The following is a 19,298-nucleotide window of genomic DNA, read 5'->3' on the forward strand; positions in this document are numbered from 1 at the left end:
ATCCACACATTAAGGGGGAAATCGTGGCTTTTTGTTAGCATAGACTGTGACCGCAATGCAGAGATGCATGAGAGCGAGGGCCTAAGAAGTGTCCACTAAAGAGTTTCATTGAAGCCTCAAGGGTAAAGAGCTCATGCCAGTGTGTCCTTCCCAGTAGCCAGGCACTGGGCTAGATGTTTCATGCACATCCTCACTGAGTCCTCAAACCACTGTAGGAGGCAAGCAGGTATTATTGTTATACTCACTTTATGCAGGAGAAGACTGAAGCCTAGGAAAGGGTAAGGAGTTTGGCAAAGCTTAGGTGCCTCGGGGTTCGAGCCTGAGATGACTGGTCAGTGCCCACGCCCTTAGCTCTTCTATTGTACTTAGCTCTGAAAGGAAAACCATAGTGTCCAAGTTTAGAAAGTTCTCAGGAAATCAGGCTCTGCAGTGAGACAATCCAGCTTAGAATGGAGGCTCAGATAAATAAATTATCACAAGAGGATGATGAAGTCTACCCTCATTTTATGTGTTTGGGTCCATTAGCCTAGTCCTATTTACTTCTACACACCATAAGGATAGTTGGTGTAGCTGCCACCAGAGGAATGGATACCTTGGTCCCTTGCCATTCAGAGTATGGTCAAGAAACTGGAAGTTCCAGCATCACCTGGGAGTGTGTTAGAGACTCGGGTGCCCACGCCCCACCCCACACTTGCCCGGCCAGAGCCTTCACTCTATCCACAGCCCGGATGCCTCCTACATGGCAGAGTGACAAGGGCTCAGTCTTGGCTTGTGTGGCCTGAGCAGCTGGATTTTTCTCAAGAGCGGAAAGCAAAGATAACTGGCTCACAATTCAGCTCATCCTTTTTTTCTATAAGAACATAACATTAATTTAAGAACAATATTTGATCATCCATGATGTTACTGATAACGACTCACTCGTAAGAACTGGCCAGTTAAAGACATCCATTTGCTAGTGAAGTTTCCCTGAAACCAAATACCTGGGCACACTTCGTGTACCTCATCCACTGAGCATGACCTGGTTTCAGCTGTAGACACTTTCCTGAATCACTTCACTGGAAGAGGTCCTTGAAGATAGTGCAACAAAAGCATTTCACTGCCTGCTGTGTGCTCATTATGGGGAAGAACAGACCGTGAGCTCTTGTTAAACACTTCTACTTGAAATCCACGGCACAATAATATTTCTATTATTGTTTTGTTTGATCCTTCAATTATCGCATCTCTTCTGATTTATTTTATGGAAGATAATTTCAGATAGGATTGTGAGGTTTTGTTGACAGGGACTGTGTCTTAATCACCTTTCTGCCTGTGGAGTGCCCGGTGCCATGTTTTATACAAAGTAGCTGCACAATAAATATCTTTGGAATGCAGACCAGCAACTCCAGGCTTTTCCCAAGAATGCTTCCCACAGGGACCTTCTAACTTTAGGACATATACAATAACAGCTCCATGGCATAATTTGAAACAGAGCTATATCCTGGAGCAGTTTCCTCATAGAGGCCATGCTAGTATCTGATCAAGTCTCTCATTTACGTTCCCATTCTGCACTTTTTACTACATAGTTTTCTGGTTCAGCATTTTGTTGTCAGAGTCAGTAATGTCCTCATAATGGATGATGCTGAACATGGATGAACAGGGAGTCGATGGTGTGAACTCCCCACTCAGGAAAGTTCTGCTATAGAAGCATCTAGGCCCTTCCCTAAGGGGATGAGGACATAAACTATGGGATTAGACAGATTATGTTTGAATTCTGGTCTTCTAATTTATTGGCTTGGGCATTTGACTCAAACTCTGGATTTCAGTTCTCTTGTCTATAAAATGGGAAAACAATACCTAGCCCATTGGTCGATGATGGGGGCCCGATGAGATAGTGGCGGGTAGTTGGTCCAGGGAGCTCTATCTGTAGTGGTGACCCACCAATGTCAGCAGAAACATGATTTTCTCCTAAAGTGCAGAGAAAACAGAAAAACCAGATAGGCATGGAAGTCTTTCCCAAAGGATTGAATATGACCCTTCTTAGAAATTTGGTGATGCTCTCAGAATCACCATTCCCTCCAAGACAGGATGGCCCTTGTGTCAGAGCCTTGGAGGATTTGGAAAGGTCTTGGAGGGTCTGGCCATGCCATGTGACCTGACTTCCTAGGATGATGCTGGGTGTGACCTCCTTGTGTTCAAGAAAAATAGCATTCCACCAGTTGTCCCCAGGACAGAAACTAGTTTTGAAGAGGTTTTCTGAATGAGTAGGTTTTACTCCAATGATTTGTGTGCTTTGGTTACTAAATTGTAGCCCAGAGAGGTGAAGGTCCTTGGCCAACATTACAGAGCAGGTAAGTGGTGGTACCAGGAATCAAACTCAGGTCTGTCTGGCTTGAGGGCTCTGAAGTCTGGGCTGTACCACTTGGTGTGGAGACAATGGGGTCAGCATCTGGGAGGCTGGATTCCTACTCCTCCCCTTTGGGCCACAGGAAGGGGAAACACAGAAATGAATGCACCTTCCCCCACACTGCGGTGGGGTGGGAGGGAAGACGAGGTTCAGGCTCTGCATGGCTGACCAGGTGGGAAGGCTCAGGTACATCTTCCACAGGTGGCTTCCCCCAGGCCATCATGGAGCCCTCCTGCTCTAGTCATTCCCATGGGACAGGAGACAAGCCCCAGAAAGGGCAGCCAAGCCCATTGCAGCTCTGCTCCTTCCTTTGGCCCTGAGGAACGCAGGGGGCAGGCCTCATCTTCCTCATCTCGTCTTCTTCACAAAGCCTGGTGGCCAGTGAGTGCCTGAAACCCTGGCACGGAAAGAAGCCACAGGGACAGTCTACAGGCGTGTGTGTCTGCTGCTGCTCACAGGGACGGGCAAAGGTCCAAGCTACTCATGGAGAGCCTGGCTCCTCAAACCCAGCTCTGGTGGCGGCTGTGGGACAGTGCCCGAGAAGCAGTCCCAGGGGCACTCAGAGGAGGAGAGCCCAGGCCCAGAGCTTCAGGGTTCACATCTGCCAGCCCTGGCTCCCCCAGACCCTCCGTCCTGGCGGCTGCCCTGGGCCTGGGGCTCCAGTGAGAGTGTAGACGGAGTCCCGGCTGTGTCTTTCAGGGCAAGGTGGATGTGCAGAAAGATTTCCTGAGACGAGGAGGTGCTCAGGCTGAGAAGGGCTGGGGCCAGGGCTGGCTCCCCCCACGGGGCCTGTCTTCCGTGCCCCCCCCCGCTTGGTGGGCTGCACTTGACACAGAGAGCAGTTTGAGGCTCACTGCAGAGCAGCAGGCTGCTGGGGAAGGAAGAAACACTTCTGTGCCACAAAACACATAAGATGAAGACACCAAGCCCGGCAGAAAGTAAGCGAGTCCTCTCACCTGCCTAGCTCAGCGCCTCAAGGGGAGGTGAGAAGAGAGGGAGAGCATGGCAGGAGGTGATTGTAAGTCTGGCTGTGTGCTCCCAAACATGCAAAGTCCCTCTGCAGCATGAAGAAAGCAGAAGGAACCACACAGAGAGAAAGTCAAAGGATCTCCACGTGATGCCAGACCTGTGATCCCTCCAGGTCAGAATTCACTGATAATAATAATAATGAACATGGGGGAATGTTTACTATTGGCCAAGACTCAGGCTCTCGATGCATTTTGAAACCATGTCTTTCAATAACCTTATGAGATTATTGCTACCAAAGGTTGTATTTTGTGTTTGTCCCTTAAAGTAACCTCAAAATTTAGGCACGCACCCCTTTATCTTTTGCTCCAACCATCAGACAATTAGCTTTTTCTCAGTAGCACATTGTTGACTCATAACAAGTGTATATTCAATAAAGATCTTTAGACTGAGAAACTCCACTGCCTTCCCTCCTGAAAGATGGCCATGTCCTTGGACTAGTCACTTTGCTGCTCTGGACTCAATTTCCTTGCCTTTGGAATGCAGGTTGATTGGACAAAACCACTGGATCTCAACTCTAGTCGAGCATTAGGATCTTCTGGGGGAGTTAAAAAAAATACTAATGTCTATTCATAGAAACCTCCACATATCTACAACACATCAATGCATGCCTATAAGGAAATGAGATCTATGGTCTAGTTAGCATTGTACTAATGTCACCTTCCTGATTTTGGTTTTGTACTATGTTATTCAAGATGTCAAGTCACCACTGCAGGAAGCTGGATAAAGGGTAGGTATTCTTTCTGTAATTTCCTGTAATTTCCAAATAAAGAGTTAAACAAAAATCCTAATGCCCAGATCACTCCAGAGATTGTTATTCATTGGTGTGGGGCTTGGACGTCAGCATTTTTACAACCTCCTCAGGTGATTGTAATATGCAGCCAGGGTTGAGAATTACAGAACTAGGTGACCTCTGGGTCCTTTTCCAACCCTAAAATATCAGCCAAATTAATCACAATCCCTATCAGAACTATTTAAATGTTCAACTTGTAGGGATAATTTTTTTAAGTGTATGACTTCCTATGTAAAAACTTTCTTTTGTTTGTCCTAAAGTCACCCCTTACTTGAGGTAAGGGCCCTTGCCTTTTTTACTTTCAAGCATTGCTGTCCTCTGGCTGTATCATGGAGCAGCTACTTCTCAAGTGATGACCTTCCTGGGGTTCCTGTTGCTGGTGGGGCCACCACACACTGGCAGTAGACCACTTCTAGTTTGCTTTGGACCACAAGTCCTGGCAGACAGGTGCCATCAGCACTGCTCAGTTCTTGGCAGAGAAGGGCAAATGCTTCTCTCTGAAGTGCCTTTGCTTTATTCTCTATGCCTCTATCCAAAGCTCTATGGGGAACCAGATGTTTCCAAACAGCTAGGGTTACCCATAGGATTATAATGTGGCCAGGGGAATATTCAAACAATGCCGAATGGGATTGTGGTCTCACGGTCTGAAAGAAAAGTGTCCTGAAAATTAGACTTCTCACAGGGAGCTCCCTTGAGGATGCTCCTCAATTCTTAGTCCCCTGATGGGTCCTCCTTTCAGAGAATGCCTCCTTCTTTGTACAACCACAATGAAATTCTAGCTCCACTCTAGGGTGATGGTCACCTTCCCACAAACTGGTGGAACCTTTGAGTTCACCGATCCCCCTCCTCAGGGTAATCAGATGACTTGAGTAACCAGAGCAGTGCTTTTCTTGAAATCTGGCTAATTCAACCAAGAGTTGCACAGTAGGGGAAGAAGGTGGTGGCTTTGGAGCTGGGACACCCCAGGTCCAGTCCTGACGGGTTAAGGGGATGTCTTCTCTCTCCTCCCAATTGTCCAGATGGCAACAAATGGTGCTTTCTCTCTGTCTCTGTCTCTGTCTCTGTCTCTGTCTCTCTCTCTCTCACATACACACACACACACACACACACACACACACACACACACACACTTCCACATTTCCCAAGAACCAACAACACATTCTCTATTCATATTAAGCAAGAAAATCTATTTTCTAAGTGGATGCCAATCCCTGCCCTCAATGTGTTTGATGCTTTATTATCACATAGAGCTGTGTCCTCAGATTTTTTTATCCTTCAGCCCCTACATCTTGCCCAGAGGCCTACTGGAACTTAAGAGGTGGGGCTGCTTATGCTACTTTTTATTTTTTAATTTTTAAAAAAGATTTTACTTATTTATTTGAGTGAGAACAAGTGAGAGAGCGCAGAAGAAGAGAGGGAGATACACACTCCCTGCTGAGCAGAGAGCCTGACATGGGGCTCGATCCCAGGACCCTGAGATCATCACCAGAGCCCAAGGCAGGTACTTAACTGACTAAGCCACCCAGGTGCCCCTGTATTCTACCTTTTAAAGCACAAGTCCACATGGTTCTGAATGGCCACTCTCTGGCCTCAGAAAAATCCAGCTCCTAAGACCTAGGGACACCACACAGACCAAATCTCCTTTAGATAGGTCATCTCCATAACTTCATCTTAAGAGGAAAGGAGGAGGGATAAGAGTTAACCACTTTTTTGGGCAGCCCTGCCAGGGGTTGTGTTGGGAGTTACTTAGTGTTTGAGGGTTTGGAAATGATGGCAAGTCCACATTTATTTTCATCTATATTATTCAATTTTCATTGGCTTTGAGTCTAGACTGAATAATAATTTTTAAAAATGTTTTTTTTTATCAAAATGTTAGCACCCCCTTCCCTCTGCCCTCACCTCCCTATCCCCCTACTCCCAGCTCTATCTCAGGTAACTTTATCTGTACCTTGCTCCTGATGTCCAGTTGCAGCTCAGGCCAGCAGCCAGGATGTAACTACTCGGGGCCACTGCTTGAGCTAAGGGTTTCCAAATGTTTACTACCTTCAATTTGTCTCATCTTACCTCTCAGGCTCTAAGGGTTGACTCCTAATTGAAATTTCCCAAGACTTTGAAAATTAATCCACGTCCATCCTAACTGAACTGCTCACCTCTTTGAATTTTTGAAATCTCACTTCCTTTTACCCTTTGAAGGTACAGAATCAGTCATGCACATAGTAGGTGCTTAATTAAGATTTTGTTCTATTAATTCTGTGGTCCCGAATCACAAAATTATTCATTTGTTTAAGCTCCCATCTATACTCTTACTAAATGTCTCTGTGGTGTGAGGAGATGGGTCCAGATATGCCTGCAAAAAATTCAACTCCAAATAGGTAACTTCTCCAGGTGTAATGCATGGAAAGTTGACTAAGGCCATTGGAAATTCAGACCACCAGAGCTGGAGAAGGCAGCCTGATTACAGGTTGTGCAACCTTGGGCACGTTCTTCTACCTCTCCGAGCCACACTTTCATTGTTGTTAAAAACAAGACAAAACAAAATTAAAAAAAAAAAAACCAAATTGGCAATAATAGTATCTATCTTGTGTTGTTTGAGGATTAAATGAGATAAATGCCTGCAGCCCTGGGCCACAGGAAGAACTCAGTCTGTATAAGCTCTTATGGTGCTGCTAGGCCCTAGAACGGAACACTTCAGGCATTGAGTACATGAGTGCTTTTCAAGTGTAGACAGAAAACCATCTAAATCAGAATCACCTTAGGTCCATTTAAAAAATGCAGATGCCTGGCTCCTGCCACAGACTTATTGAGTCATGCCTTCTGACACCGAGAAACAGGCCTCTGGATTTTGTGCAACTTCCCAGGTGTATGCTGATGAGAGGCACTCCAGCTTGTCCCAGCGCTGTGGGCAGATGTCCTACCGGCTGCAGGAGGGCCCCCGAGCTGCTCTGTGTGAGCCTGAGTGCTTAAGGGGCCGGGTGGGCAGTGTTCATTCACTTTCTTCTGTGCCAAGTGACCTGTTGGCCCAAATATCTGGAAAGATCTTAAAGACCAATTTCAGGTGGAATTCACTATTCACTATAAGGTGCAGTACCTCTGTTAGCCCATGTTTCACATTTTTAAAAAATCTTTTCTCCAGACTAGACTAGACTTAGGCAAATAGTAAGGGACATATGAAGAAAGAATAAGAAGCAAGGAGCAAATGCTCTTGGTTAGATCTGCAAGATAACTGATTCAGAGGGGACAGGATAGAAGCAGAGAATGAAAAAAAAAAAAAAGAATGGCATCAGGAAAAGGATATTTTTGTGCCAACCACTGGCCATCTTTGGGTTCTCTGCTTTTGTCCCTTGGGCATAGCTCAGGTGGGGTGGCGTGGATGACATGCAGAGGCTTATGGTCTGTCCAAATAGATGTTTGTTGATGAAGGCCAGTTTCAATTTAGTTGGAAACTATTAAAAATTTAGTTTTATTGGCATCGCAGAAAGGCAGCAATTGTTCTATTTCCCTGGCACAAATATGCCATGAGGCAGGTTGCAACTTGTTCTGTTTGCCCAAGTCTTAGTGGAGTCCCTAGGGAGGTGACAATTAGGCATGTCATTTTGAAAGCCTATCTGCTTCCTGATAGAACAAGGCCCACTGAGGTGGCGGTTTGTCAACTTCTCCTCCTCAGTCCCCAGAGTAGGGGCCTCTGGCAGCTCTTGTGCTTGGCACCTTCATATCTGTGGACAGTCTGACTAGCTGTGTGTGGGACACACCCGTGGCTGTATGAGGAAGTCGGAGTTTAATGCGGGTGATTTCATAGGTTCCAGAGTACTCTTCCACAAAGGACAGCTCAAAATTTTCACTATCAAAGATGAGTACAAAGCAAAGCTCTGGCATTCTTCAGACCCAAGCCCGGGTACTTACTGACTGGGTAGCACTGGGCAGGTGATTTGACTTCTCTAAGTCTCAGATTTCTAATTTTGCTCTCAATGCTGTGAAGCTTGGGAGAGGAGACAGGAGTAAGAAAATCTGTAGGCAACTCTGGCTCACAGAGAGGGCTTGGGAAATGGTAGCCATGGCTGGGACCAATGGTACCAGTATTGCCACCATTGTGCAGAACCTTAGGATATGGAAAATGACCCCTGACTTCACTGCAAGGATTAAGTTCTGTGCTTTACTGCCCTTGACAAACAGGACTGAACAGTATAGTCTGACATACATAGCTCAAGTTAACTTCTCTTCATCTTCAAAGATTGTTGGGCTTGTTCAAATAGATTAATCAGAGGCAGTGAACTCTGAAATTCAGTCATAAACAACATGGTCAATCATCTCAACCAATCTGTAAAAATGAGTGTGTAAGGCCTACTTAAGGACTTACTGCAGAAATTCATAAATCTAAGGTAACAACAAATTCCAAACTTTGTGGTCCACCAACAGCACAGTGGCTTTCAAGAGAAAAAAAGATCAAGTATTTTCCCAGAAAGTTTACAAAACAACACTTTGGACATGAAAAAGAATTATCTATGGGTTAATATTGCTGTAGGCAAGATGTGCCTTTTGGTCATATTAACATGTCATTGACTAATGTTAGATATGAGAAGCTAATGTTTCATAAATGTCTTTCTCTGATGTTGCTCCAAGATGTACACCCTCATTTGGAGGTGAGACTGCCTCTCCTTTTCAGCCATCCCAGCTGTGTCTACCTTCCATCCCTATGAGAGCCAAGGCATCTCGCCAAATTAAAATAACTTAAAATTCATGAATAAGAGAGATGAAACTATTGAAATGTAATTGGTGATTTCCAGAATTAATTGTTATTACTCAAACCAATTGGAAACTGTCATCAGAAAATTAAAAAATAAGCCGATATTTAATAATACAAAATTTATTAGTTAAAAAATTAGCATCTGTTCATTACATAGAAAAGTAAAACAACTGAACGTTCCCTACAAAAAGTTTTAACCGTAAGCATACAAAGTAGGAGTGGCACAATGACTGGATCTGAGGACTTCATATCCATGCCTAAGTGAGCATCAGGACATTGAAAATGGTGACATGGGAACCGGGCTTGTGATATTTTGTTAACAGGTTGCATATTTTGAGTTGTCTTTTGGTGTGGAAAAAACAGAGATATTCACGCCATGTTCCAAATTCACATAATTACTATTAACTATAGCAGATGTCACAGTTTGCTCCTCTCTTATAGAAATCACTGGTGGCTGCTGCTGAGGGGGCAAAGTTCACATAGTCTGTGCTGGGATAGGAAAAATACTCCGATGCTCTGATGGTGTCCAAGTGTTCTGTTTCACAGGACGCACAGTAGCAGACTGAGGTGCTTGCCGAAGAGAAGCAGTCGTACTGGGTGTATGGGGGCAAGTGGGAGTAGGAGTAGTCTTCTGAGGGATAGCCACAGTTTCTGGAGTCCAGGGAAGGGGGAGAATTGTAATTCTCCGGGGCATATGAAGGTAGCTGAGCCAGCGAGTAACTGTAGTCTAAGGAACCTGAGAGAGTGGAGGAATCCGAAGGCGATCCTGGGGTCTAGAGAAAACCAAGAAACAAAGAGCTTGATAATTTAGACAGGATTAAAAAAAGCTGAATAGAGAGGATTTATTAACAGTAAGAACATTAGAGGGAAAAATACAACACAACAAAACACCCAGCCCAACCCAAATCTGCAGAAGTAATTTTATTTGCTGACTGCATGATTTCAGGACACCTTGTTCTATATTTGTCTTTTTCTTCCCCAACAATAAATCGCCTTGCTTCACTGGCTTTCTTTGTTATAATCATACTTTAGAGGATGCTTTGTTCCTAAACCACAGAATCCCATTGTGCTTCAAGTCACCTGCACACCAAATCTTGCTGTGTGCCACGATATAAGCTGCAGGTGGCACCTTGGATGTCCCTCCACACCCTTGACTGTGGAGAACAAAGTGAACATACCCAGGCAGAAAGAACTGAGATCTTCAATAGGCCAGTGTCTGGGAGACTCCAAAACGTGAAACTACTCTTACAGTCACTGAAGTCTTGTCCCCAGAAAAGAAAGGTACTCTGCTTTCTCTTAAGCAGGCCTACTATGATGACTGAGAAAGCCTTCTTGGGAAGCCAGAAGGGAACTAGAGTGCAGGGGTCTGGTGTGCATAGTCTGTGGAGTTAATTTCCTATACCCCCAAAATTTAGTCTGATACCTACATGGACTTTTGACAAAAGTAAAAAGTATTTACATTTTAAAAAAACTTAGTTTTTATGGTTAAAAAAAAACAACATGGGAGTATCTAAAAATCCCAAACAACTGGTGTCTACACTGGAAATCTTACACCATTTTAAATGATACCATATTTTCAAACATTTGAGGTTCATCAAGAATAGACAATCCAAATTCTTTGAAGTATGAGGGCTTCTTTTTTACCAGCCATCTCAGGCCCAGAAGAGTTCTTGTGCCTACACCAGACCAAAACAACCAGTTAGTGGGGCCAGTTCAGTGTCAAAATAAAACAAAAACCCCTTATAAGAATAACAGTTTGGTACTGTGTAGATGCAGCCTTAATTCGACCTTCCAGAACTCAAAAAATCCAGGGATCATTGTTTAAATCAATGATTTGCAATGAACAGATGTCTTAACTACAGTTTAACAACATTAAATGAATATTGCCAGGAAACCTCTTTTTACTGCCACATACCATGTGGTTGGGCAGAGCTGCTTTGGGAAATTAAAATCCTGTGTATCCAAAGGTTTGCCTCCTGCACCGTGTGGCTTCTCCGACCCCCACTGAGTTTTAAATGGCTCTCTGCTCATTTCCTGGATGACTTCCTTGTTGATAGGGTTTGTATGATTTCTCACGAGATGATGCAAACTCTCTTACAAAGCACAACTACCTTACAGTAGGCAACAATCAGGTTTTTGTAAAGAACTGAGATAAATTACCAGGCTCTGGTTAAAGCAGAAAGGGGCAGTTTGGAAGCTGTCAGGGAAATAGTGCGGAGTGCTTTGCGTGGCATTGAGCGAAGAGTCCAGGTGTGTCTCTGCCTGAAGGTAGGAATCAAAGAGCTGGTCGAGGCAGCTTGTATTTTCTTCACAGGAAACACAACTGGAAAGTTCTCGGGGTTGAAAATAATTGGGTGTAGAAGAAACTGGTTCAGACTCAAAATACAGCCCTAGAAGAGAAAGGAAAAAGGATAACATTTTGTGGTTGTTGTTTAAAAATTGCACTCATGGCTTTGAATAGAATTCTATATTCTGAGTATTAACCTTGTCTAGGGGAGAAGGGGGGACTTAAGTTCTAGGAAAGTAAACAGGCAGGCAATTTGGATTTTTTCGTTGCCTTAGCGAATTCAAATCAGTGGACCGACTCTGGTTAATAATGTGGGAAGTGGCTGTAAATATGGCCAGGGCGAAAATAAAAGAATGACAATCCACCCTGTGTCCAACTGTCACAGTCAAATAATGGCTCAAGGCTCTCCTTTCTTGGAGCATAAGGCACCCACACCCCATCTGCAGCTCAGGTAACTTCACCTCTCAGAAGTAACGTATAAAATTGTGTGAGGCTTTAGGAAAACTTCTGATGCCACGGGATGCAATGCCCTTGATTTAAGCTTCTTGCTTCCCTAAACTTTTCATACCTAATAACTTATATCTTGAGAAGTGATACGAATGGCAGTATAAATTATAAAAATAGAAACCAAGAATGCAAAGTGAATTAGTAGTACCTATTATGAATCACAAAATATAAAAATGTTTCCTTAGGAAACATGTCCATATGCTAGGGGAATTAAAATGAATTGTTGGCTACCAAACAAGAATAATTCTGAAAACATGACTCCTCTTCCATTTTCTTATTAATAGGCTCGATTTCACGTTAAAGTGGGACATTGGGTGGTGAGCCCCCATAAGCACAGATCTCCTTGCATATGAGGTCCTAAAACACCCAACTGCTGGCTGGCATAGGTAATACGGTTATTCGGTTATTTGAATTGAGCTGAGAAAACCTGCAGTTGTTTGAACTGCTCACTGGGGAGAGGAGAGAAGGGGAGGGAAACAAACCCCATGGGCTAGAAACTAAATCAACAGGAGCAAAGGCATTATTCTAGAACACGAGGGTGTCTTGTATTCCATCTAACAGTACATTAAAAAAAAAAAAAAAAGATAACAAGTTCCTGAAAACACTTCTGAGAGTTTAGTTACTTGGTGATGAGGAACTGGGATAAATGGGAAGAAATAACTCTTGGGACAGAATTCGAAGCAGAAAATAGACATTTCAGAAATGAGAACAAAAATGTCCCCTTTTTCCCTTGCATCTGGGGTCACTGTGGCTTGTTCACCTTCTGATTGGTTGGATTCCAATTAAATGGTGGTGCCTATCTTCACCTCTGAATCAAGCACTGAGAGACTTTGGAGATGGACTTTTGAAAGAGGTTTGGAGGGAATGGGACGCTGGCTGTACTCACCTGCCGGGGATGGTGGGACTTGGTCTGAGAGGCGGACGCCGTTGCCTGCAGACAGCTGCCAAAGCAAGAACGTGAGCACAGAGCAGAGTGAAGTCAGAGCTCTCAGGGGAAAGCTAAGCCATTTTCACATGAACTTTGTTGCTTCTGCAATAAGGTAAGCCAGATTCTTTCTTCTAAAAAAAGGTGGCTATCGTTATATACAACCAGAGTCCTATATTATTTAGATTTGGTTTTTATGTTTGCTTGGTTCCCCCCCCATCAGATTTTTCCCACCTAAAATTTAAATTTAAGTCGAATTTAGATAAAAATGATTTGTATATAATATATGATTTGTGTATTATAGAGAAATGGAACCGTTTGAGAATACTCAGTAAACTCCTTTCTATTAAACTACTTAATTTAAAATTAATAAGAGCGAAACCTGTTCAATCCCAACCATCTATGACTGAGTCAATCATTTTCTTCAAAAATTTCTTATACTCTCTGGCTGCTTAGCCTTAGGAATTTGTTTTCCCAAAATGACACAGTTCCTGACTTTGCTAATCCTGGAGAGCTAAAAATATGCACATGTGCTTACTAGCTATGAAATGTTAAAATAGGAGCATTTTCTTAATACTGTAGTCAGGGAGCTGAAGCCTATCTACATTCTAGGTAATGCTCGGGAAGTATTTCACCTCTTTGTATGACTTGCTTATTTCACCACTCTCTCTGAATACCGGAGATTCATTGAAATTTATGAATTATCTCTTAAATATTTAAACTAAAGCATCTTGTATCTTCCAATTGAATTGATGATTGCACTGAGTAATTTAGGATTCTTTTTAAGGTTTCAGATGGTGCCTTTAAAGTTTAAAGGGACCAGCACTGCTCTGTGACCAGTGCTGGGAAGCCAAGCTCACCACACCTCTCTCTCTCTCTTGGATTACAGGCTATACTTACTCCCATTCAGCACGCCAACGGAGGAGTACACTGTCAGCTGCTGCTGAAACAGGAGGTGGTGTTAATTTTGAAAATGATCCATGCCGTAATGTCACGAACCAGGAAGCTGGAATCCTTCCCCAGGTCTTTATGCAAATAGTTGGCAGCAGCTCGAGCTGAAGGACTTGGAAGGAATGGGTTTTTAAAAAATCTGCTTCATGGCAGAGCTCTCATTAACCCCATTCCTCCCAGGGAATGGTCTGTTTGTCTGCCTATCCACATTATCTGCCTCAGGTATGTTTACAATCTCCTGCTTGATATTATCTTCCCAGTCACGGGTTCACTTTCTATTTCACTCCAAGAATACAAAGAAAGGTGCCTTTCTCTTAGATTTCAAAACAGCACACACACACACACACACACAATCCACAATCTACAATTTATAAAGATACATCAAGGCTGTTTAGAAAATTAATGGTTGAAAAGGGTAAATTGTATCTTTTCATAAATACTAAATCAACTTTCCCTTTCTCCTAAAGGTAAAAGAATTGTGTGTGTGTGTGTGTGTGTGTGTGTGTGTGTGTGTAGGGTTGTTTGCAAACTGATCTGGCTGAAATAAGCTTTTTAAAATCAAATTTAGAAATTTGGCAGCACACATTTCTCCGGGCACTGTTTGCCACCTGACATTTGCTTTAATCTTATAACTTCCATTCATGATTGCCTTCTTAAAATTTCAAATTGCGGATACTACTCTGACTGTATAACAAATTAAGTTAAATATCTTCCTGCTTTGTCTATCTGATAGAATTCTCTCTCCTTGGCTTGAAGCTTCCCAGAGACGTCCCTTGACCGTTGAACAAACTGGAGATCATAACTGCTAAACCAAAGGGTCTATACCAAGAAGCAGGCATACGCTGTCCCCTGACACCTGCCATCCTTGCCTGCTGAGTATATGCCTTCGCAGCTTTCCTAGAATTGCAGATCCTTCTGATGGTTTCTGGTGAGGGATTTTACATCTGGCTCTCATAATTAAATCATCTATGTATTACTTCTATGTGCCTGTGAGGGCATGGGCCAATATAATGTTCCAGGAAGCAAAGAAGAGCAAGCTTTGCTGTGCATGTCCCTGCAAGGCATTGGTTCAGAAGTACTGCTTTATTATTTCTTGGGGGGTGGGGGTGGGATTGGGGTGAGGGCAGCTAGAACTCAGAAGAACTTAGATAAATCAAACAGCTCCAGGAAACGGATACTGGTCAGATGCACAAGTGAAGCGTTTTACCTTGCCTTCATTCCTGCAGTTAGCTAACAGGGGAACAGTGGCCAAACCAACCTGTAGGAGGCCAACAGCAATAAAGTCACCATGCCCAAGTGGGACTTCTCCAGGTGCATCGAAGCAGAATTCTACGATGTACCAAACAAAGCTCCTTAATGAGAGATTATTTTTTATTGTGAACATCCTGATTTTATTTTATTTTTTTTTTTTTGCATCAGAGGCATTTCCCAATTCCATTGTTCCTGGTCTTATTAATTTTATAACCATTTCTGAACTGAAGGAATTGATGGTTGAGGCTACCAGACTCCTGCTCAGCACAGCTAGATCTACAGAAGGATGAATTCAGGGAGCTGATAGGTAGGAGTGTTTCTTTTTTTCTTTTTTCTTTTTTCTTTTGTTTTCACATGAAGAGTAAGAAGACTTTGGCCCTGTTTTTAGCTCTGCCTTTAGTAAGACTTTGAACTTCAGCTGGAATAGAGGCATGCGGATCCCGATCTATTTACCTCATTTGGTTGTCATAAGAACTAAATGAAATCAGGAGTGTGCAAATTTTTAACCACTGTAAAAACCCTCTGCAAATGGAAAGATGCTTTATTATGTTAGCTAAAATTCTGTACATGGAGGTATTAACTTCTCCAACAAATGTAAAATTTGTGCTGTACGGGCTGTATCACAACAAGCTCACACCTGAACTCGAAACTCTGAGCAAAGAGACCAAACGGACATTACTGGATAGCTAGTTTTCAATCTTGGTTGTAATTTTATTTTTGTTCCTTTTCACAAATCATAATAATAGTAATTTCAGCTAACATTCATTGAGCCCTTACTAAATGGAAAGCACTCCTGTAAGTCCTTTCTATGCAATAACTCATTTAACCCTCATAAAATCCTACTACCTTCAGCTTCAAGATGTGGAAACAGGTGAAGAGCCTGAGTAATTCTCTAGGATGTGCACATACCATGGAGGAGCTGAGATCTGAACCCAGTCCACTGGTTCTGGAACCTGCTCCTATATCATTTACCTCTTCCACAAAGACCCATGTCAGGAAGTCGTGCATTGCACATAAACCGCAGCAAGCTCAAAAACCATTGTGGGGAGGAGGATGCCAATAAGCTGGAGACAGAACCAATCCTAACATTGGCAATATGTGCCCATCTGTCATATCCCATATCCACACCCAGAGCAACCCACAAGCAATTGTATGATCAGGGCTTTCAGCAATGAGTTGCCCTCTGTAGGAGGAGAACCCTACCTAGTTTATTTAGTTCTGCTGCTGCTCTGAGCACTCTTGGCAGGACTGCCTGCTTCAGAAAGTATATAAAGTGGTGGGGCACCCTTATGACAGCCCGTATGACCTCATGATTACCTGACTGCTTAAGGCTTCATATTAAGGAGGTGTGTCTGTACCCTGAGCTGTCTCTTCTGCAGATATATGTATGGCCCATTTCTGCTCAGGAACTTTCTATGCCTGGTGATTTACAGATAAATAACCTTGGAGGCTGGGTTTCATAAGAATGAGAAGCAGGGCGGGGGGCATTTTACGGAGATTCTCTCATTGAAGGGCTCACTAAAATGAAATGAGTTTCTGGCACGTGTCTGGGCACACACAGTGTTTTCCTACCAGAACAATCTACTCACCCGCTGGCTGGCTCCTCTCCCTGCACCAGACCTGCAAGCCCATTATATTGAACCATGATCAGTGAGGGATGAGCTCCCCCAAATCCTGAGCCCAACAACGGTGCTCCAGCTGTTCTTTGTGGCTTCCTGTGGCAGACGGGGAAGAAGCCTGGCAGCACAGAAGTTACAAAGACAGCTGAGGAAGGCCAGGTCTGGGGACTGCTGAGTATATGCCTGAGTATATGATGGAGCTCGGCCAGGCCACCTACACCTTTCCAGAGACAGGGATCAACGAAGCCAAAGGCAAGACGGGGAGGAAGAGAGGGTTTCTGCTTACGGTTCCCCCTGAGGCTGCCAGGTGTGCCCTTCTCTGCTGCAGCAGCTCCTTCACCGTTATCTTCACCCGGACACCTTGATACACCTTCGGTTTTTCTGGGGGAAAAGGCAACTGAGTCAGCGTTCAAATGGGAGGTTTGGATGCAGAAGGCCAGGTTTCTAAGTCTGAAGAAGGCAAAGAGAATGCTAAAAGACAGGTGGGAAGGAGCCCCACATTTCTCAAACTTGAAATGAGGAGAAGCTGGGCAGACTTCAGGGCCCCAGTGGGAACAGAACCTACGGAAATCTGTGGGGCTGGGCCCTATCCCTAGACCAACAGCACGCGGGGTTCTCTGCTCCGGAATGTGAGAACAGCCTAGGGGAGCTCCCCACCTTGGCTACCTTGGGGGATCTCGGCCCTGGGCCCAGCCTGCTGGCGGGGGAGAGGTGCGATGGCCTGAGAGAGGCCGCGCCGGCACCGGGCACGGGGCCGTCTCTGATCCGTAGCAGGTGACTGGGCCCACCGCGCCGTGACGCTCCCACGCGCGTGGAAGCTCCGAGTCCCGAGCTTCGCCCCCAGGCCAAGCGTGGCTCCTGCGGAGGCTCTGACCTCTGCACGTCCTTGGTCTGGGAGCCAGCCCCGGAGGAGCGGCGGGGGCGGGGGGGCGCTTGAGAGCCCGGTCCGCGGGCTGCTGGGCCTTGCTGCAGCGGCCGCCGCGTCTCCCTCCCCTCCTCGCCTGCCCCCTCGCGTCTTTCCCTCCTCCCGCCTCGGGCCCGCTGCTGCTCCCCCTTCTTCCCGGCGCTCCCCCCTCCCTTTCGGGTGCGGGCGTCTGGGCGGCGCACGGAGCTCCCGGGCCGGCGGGGAGGGCGTCCGGGCGCGCCGGGAGCGAGGCGGCGGCGGCCCGGGCCGGCCCCGCGGGGCCGCGGGCGGAGGTGAGACTCGGCCGTGCGGCCGCGCGGGGCCGGGGCGCTCCCGCCGTCGGGGTGGCCGGCGCCCCCGCCCTGACCTGCGCCCCGCGTCCCGGGGCTCGTGCAGGGCCGCCAGCGCCGCGCCTGGCCACCGCCGAGAGCGCAGCCCGACCGCAGGGAGCCCCGCGCCGGGGCCGCGGAGCCGGGGTCCCCGCGCGAGAGGAGGCTGCGCCGGTCGCCGCCCAGACCCGGGAGCCCCGCGCCGTGGCCCGCGGGCCTGGCTCTCCGCGCCCTGCCGGCGGCCCCGCTCCCGGGCGCCCCGCGAGCCTCTAGCTGCCCCGCCGCCGCTCCTGGGCGCGCAGAGCCCGCGCCGCGAAGCCCCGGGGCCACGGGCGCCGCGGAGCAGGAGCGCGGCTGCGGGATCAGGGCCCGCGAAGGCCACGGCGGCCGGGCCGGCCTCTGGGCCTCTGCGCTGCGGGGCGCGCCGGGGGGCGGCGGCCTCGGCGTGGCCCGTGCGCTCTCGGGATCGCCGGCTCCTCCTTGCACGCCCTGACTATGTGCCTCTCTGTCCATGCAGGTAAAGCTGTGGATACACCCGGACCCACAGGCCCTGGCTCGCGTGACCCTGCCCCGGGAGAAGCAGCCCGGTTACCCGACATCGTGGTCAGCAGAAGCTGGGGCGCTGGCTGGATGCTGCAGCTGCAGGGACTCGGTGCCTCCCAGGGCTCCTGTGCAGACAGAGAAGCAGAGATGCCACATTTTAAAGTTTCACAAAGCATCCAGCTGCACCCAGGTTCCTGGAGCAGGAGACAAACAGAATTAATGTTTTATACCTTCGGGTATAGGTTTGAGTTTTTTCCCCCTCATGCCAAGTATTTAAAACCTCTAGAAACCCATGATTTGACAATCAATGATTGCGCGATACTTTCAATTTGAATATTCAAAGGCTTAACAAAATGGACTATCTTCTGCAGAAATCCTGCACACAGGCACCCCACAGACAGTCCAAAGAAACAGGGAGCCAGACCCCTTTGGGCCCTGGGCCTTGCTTTTATTGTATTTTAAACATTTTGCCCACCTCTCCACAGACAGAGCCGGAGTCCTCAAAGATGCTCTGTATTTCTGCCTCAAAGGCAGCCCCAGGAGCCTGGAGTGACTCAGGCTGTCCTTCCTGACCTCCTGAGCCAGACTGGCCCACCAGACTCAGTCCTATATCCCTAGTCTCCATTTTAGGGGAAAATCTCAGGTTTCGGGGAGTGAACATGGCAGCCAGTAGGTATGGCGTGGCAAGGAGTGATTCCTGCTTCAGGTTGCAGGTTGCAGGTCGCAGGCCCGGCCAAGGCCTCTGCTCTGTGCCACATTTCCTTCTGGTACCACTTGGCCACAGGCCGGCTTCCTTGCCTTTGGCCCGCTCTCAGTCTGGGCCCCAGACACCGCAGTTTCAAGACAGAAGGCCTGCGCATTGTGACCCTCTGCTCCCCCACCAGGAGCTGGGGAGGTCTGTGGGACCTCACCCTGGAGACTTTCTGAGGCTGGTGTTTCTTCCACTGTGAAGTTCTCTTGCCTCCCCTCTTTCTCTGGCTGGAGCCATCCCTGCCCTTTCTGCTGCAGGAGTATGTGTTGAGTAATAATGATAAGCTTG

General features: G+C 46.5%; 1 protein-coding gene and 1 long non-coding RNA gene across 9 annotated transcripts; one reads left to right on the forward strand and one right to left on the reverse strand.

Moving 5' to 3' along the window:
• Nucleotides 1-9,055: 9,055 nt before the first annotated feature.
• On the reverse strand, nucleotides 9,056-18,422 carry COLCA2 (colorectal cancer associated 2). Of its 5 annotated transcripts, none has more exons than XM_041771914.1 (7): nucleotides 18,309-18,422; nucleotides 16,770-16,864; nucleotides 13,563-13,725; nucleotides 12,624-12,678; nucleotides 11,104-11,333; nucleotides 10,513-10,619; nucleotides 9,585-9,716 (listed from the first exon to the last, which is right to left on the reverse strand). In XM_041771914.1, the coding sequence occupies exons 1-6, from the start codon at nucleotides 18,413-18,415 to the stop codon at nucleotides 10,538-10,540; spliced, it is 732 nt and encodes a 243-aa protein (XP_041627848.1). In that variant the 5' UTR covers nucleotides 18,416-18,422; the 3' UTR covers nucleotides 9,585-9,716; nucleotides 10,513-10,537. The 5 variants fall into 5 exon arrangements, 4 of the variants coding, with proteins under 4 accessions (XP_041627847.1, XP_041627850.1, XP_041627848.1 ...); XM_041771915.1 differs by having other exon boundaries at nucleotides 9,593-9,716; nucleotides 10,496-10,619; XM_041771913.1 differs by lacking the exons at nucleotides 10,513-10,619; nucleotides 13,563-13,725 and having other exon boundaries at nucleotides 9,056-9,716.
• On the forward strand, nucleotides 10,684-18,552 carry LOC121500303. 4 transcript variants are annotated; one of them, XR_005990361.1, is made up of 7 exons: nucleotides 10,684-11,211; nucleotides 12,022-12,123; nucleotides 12,556-12,777; nucleotides 13,552-13,835; nucleotides 14,347-14,541; nucleotides 15,033-15,171; nucleotides 18,234-18,552. It is a non-coding gene; the product is annotated as an uncharacterized LOC121500303 (long non-coding RNA). The 4 variants fall into 4 exon arrangements; XR_005990360.1 differs by lacking the exon at nucleotides 18,234-18,552 and having other exon boundaries at nucleotides 10,690-11,211; nucleotides 15,033-15,732; XR_005990358.1 differs by lacking the exon at nucleotides 15,033-15,171 and having other exon boundaries at nucleotides 10,693-11,211.
• The last annotated feature ends 746 nt before the right edge of the window (nucleotides 18,553-19,298 follow it).

Source organism: Vulpes lagopus, chromosome 10 (genome assembly GCF_018345385.1).
Source record: "Vulpes lagopus strain Blue_001 chromosome 10, ASM1834538v1, whole genome shotgun sequence".
In the NCBI taxonomy this organism is placed as follows: Eukaryota; Metazoa; Chordata; class Mammalia; order Carnivora; family Canidae; genus Vulpes; species Vulpes lagopus.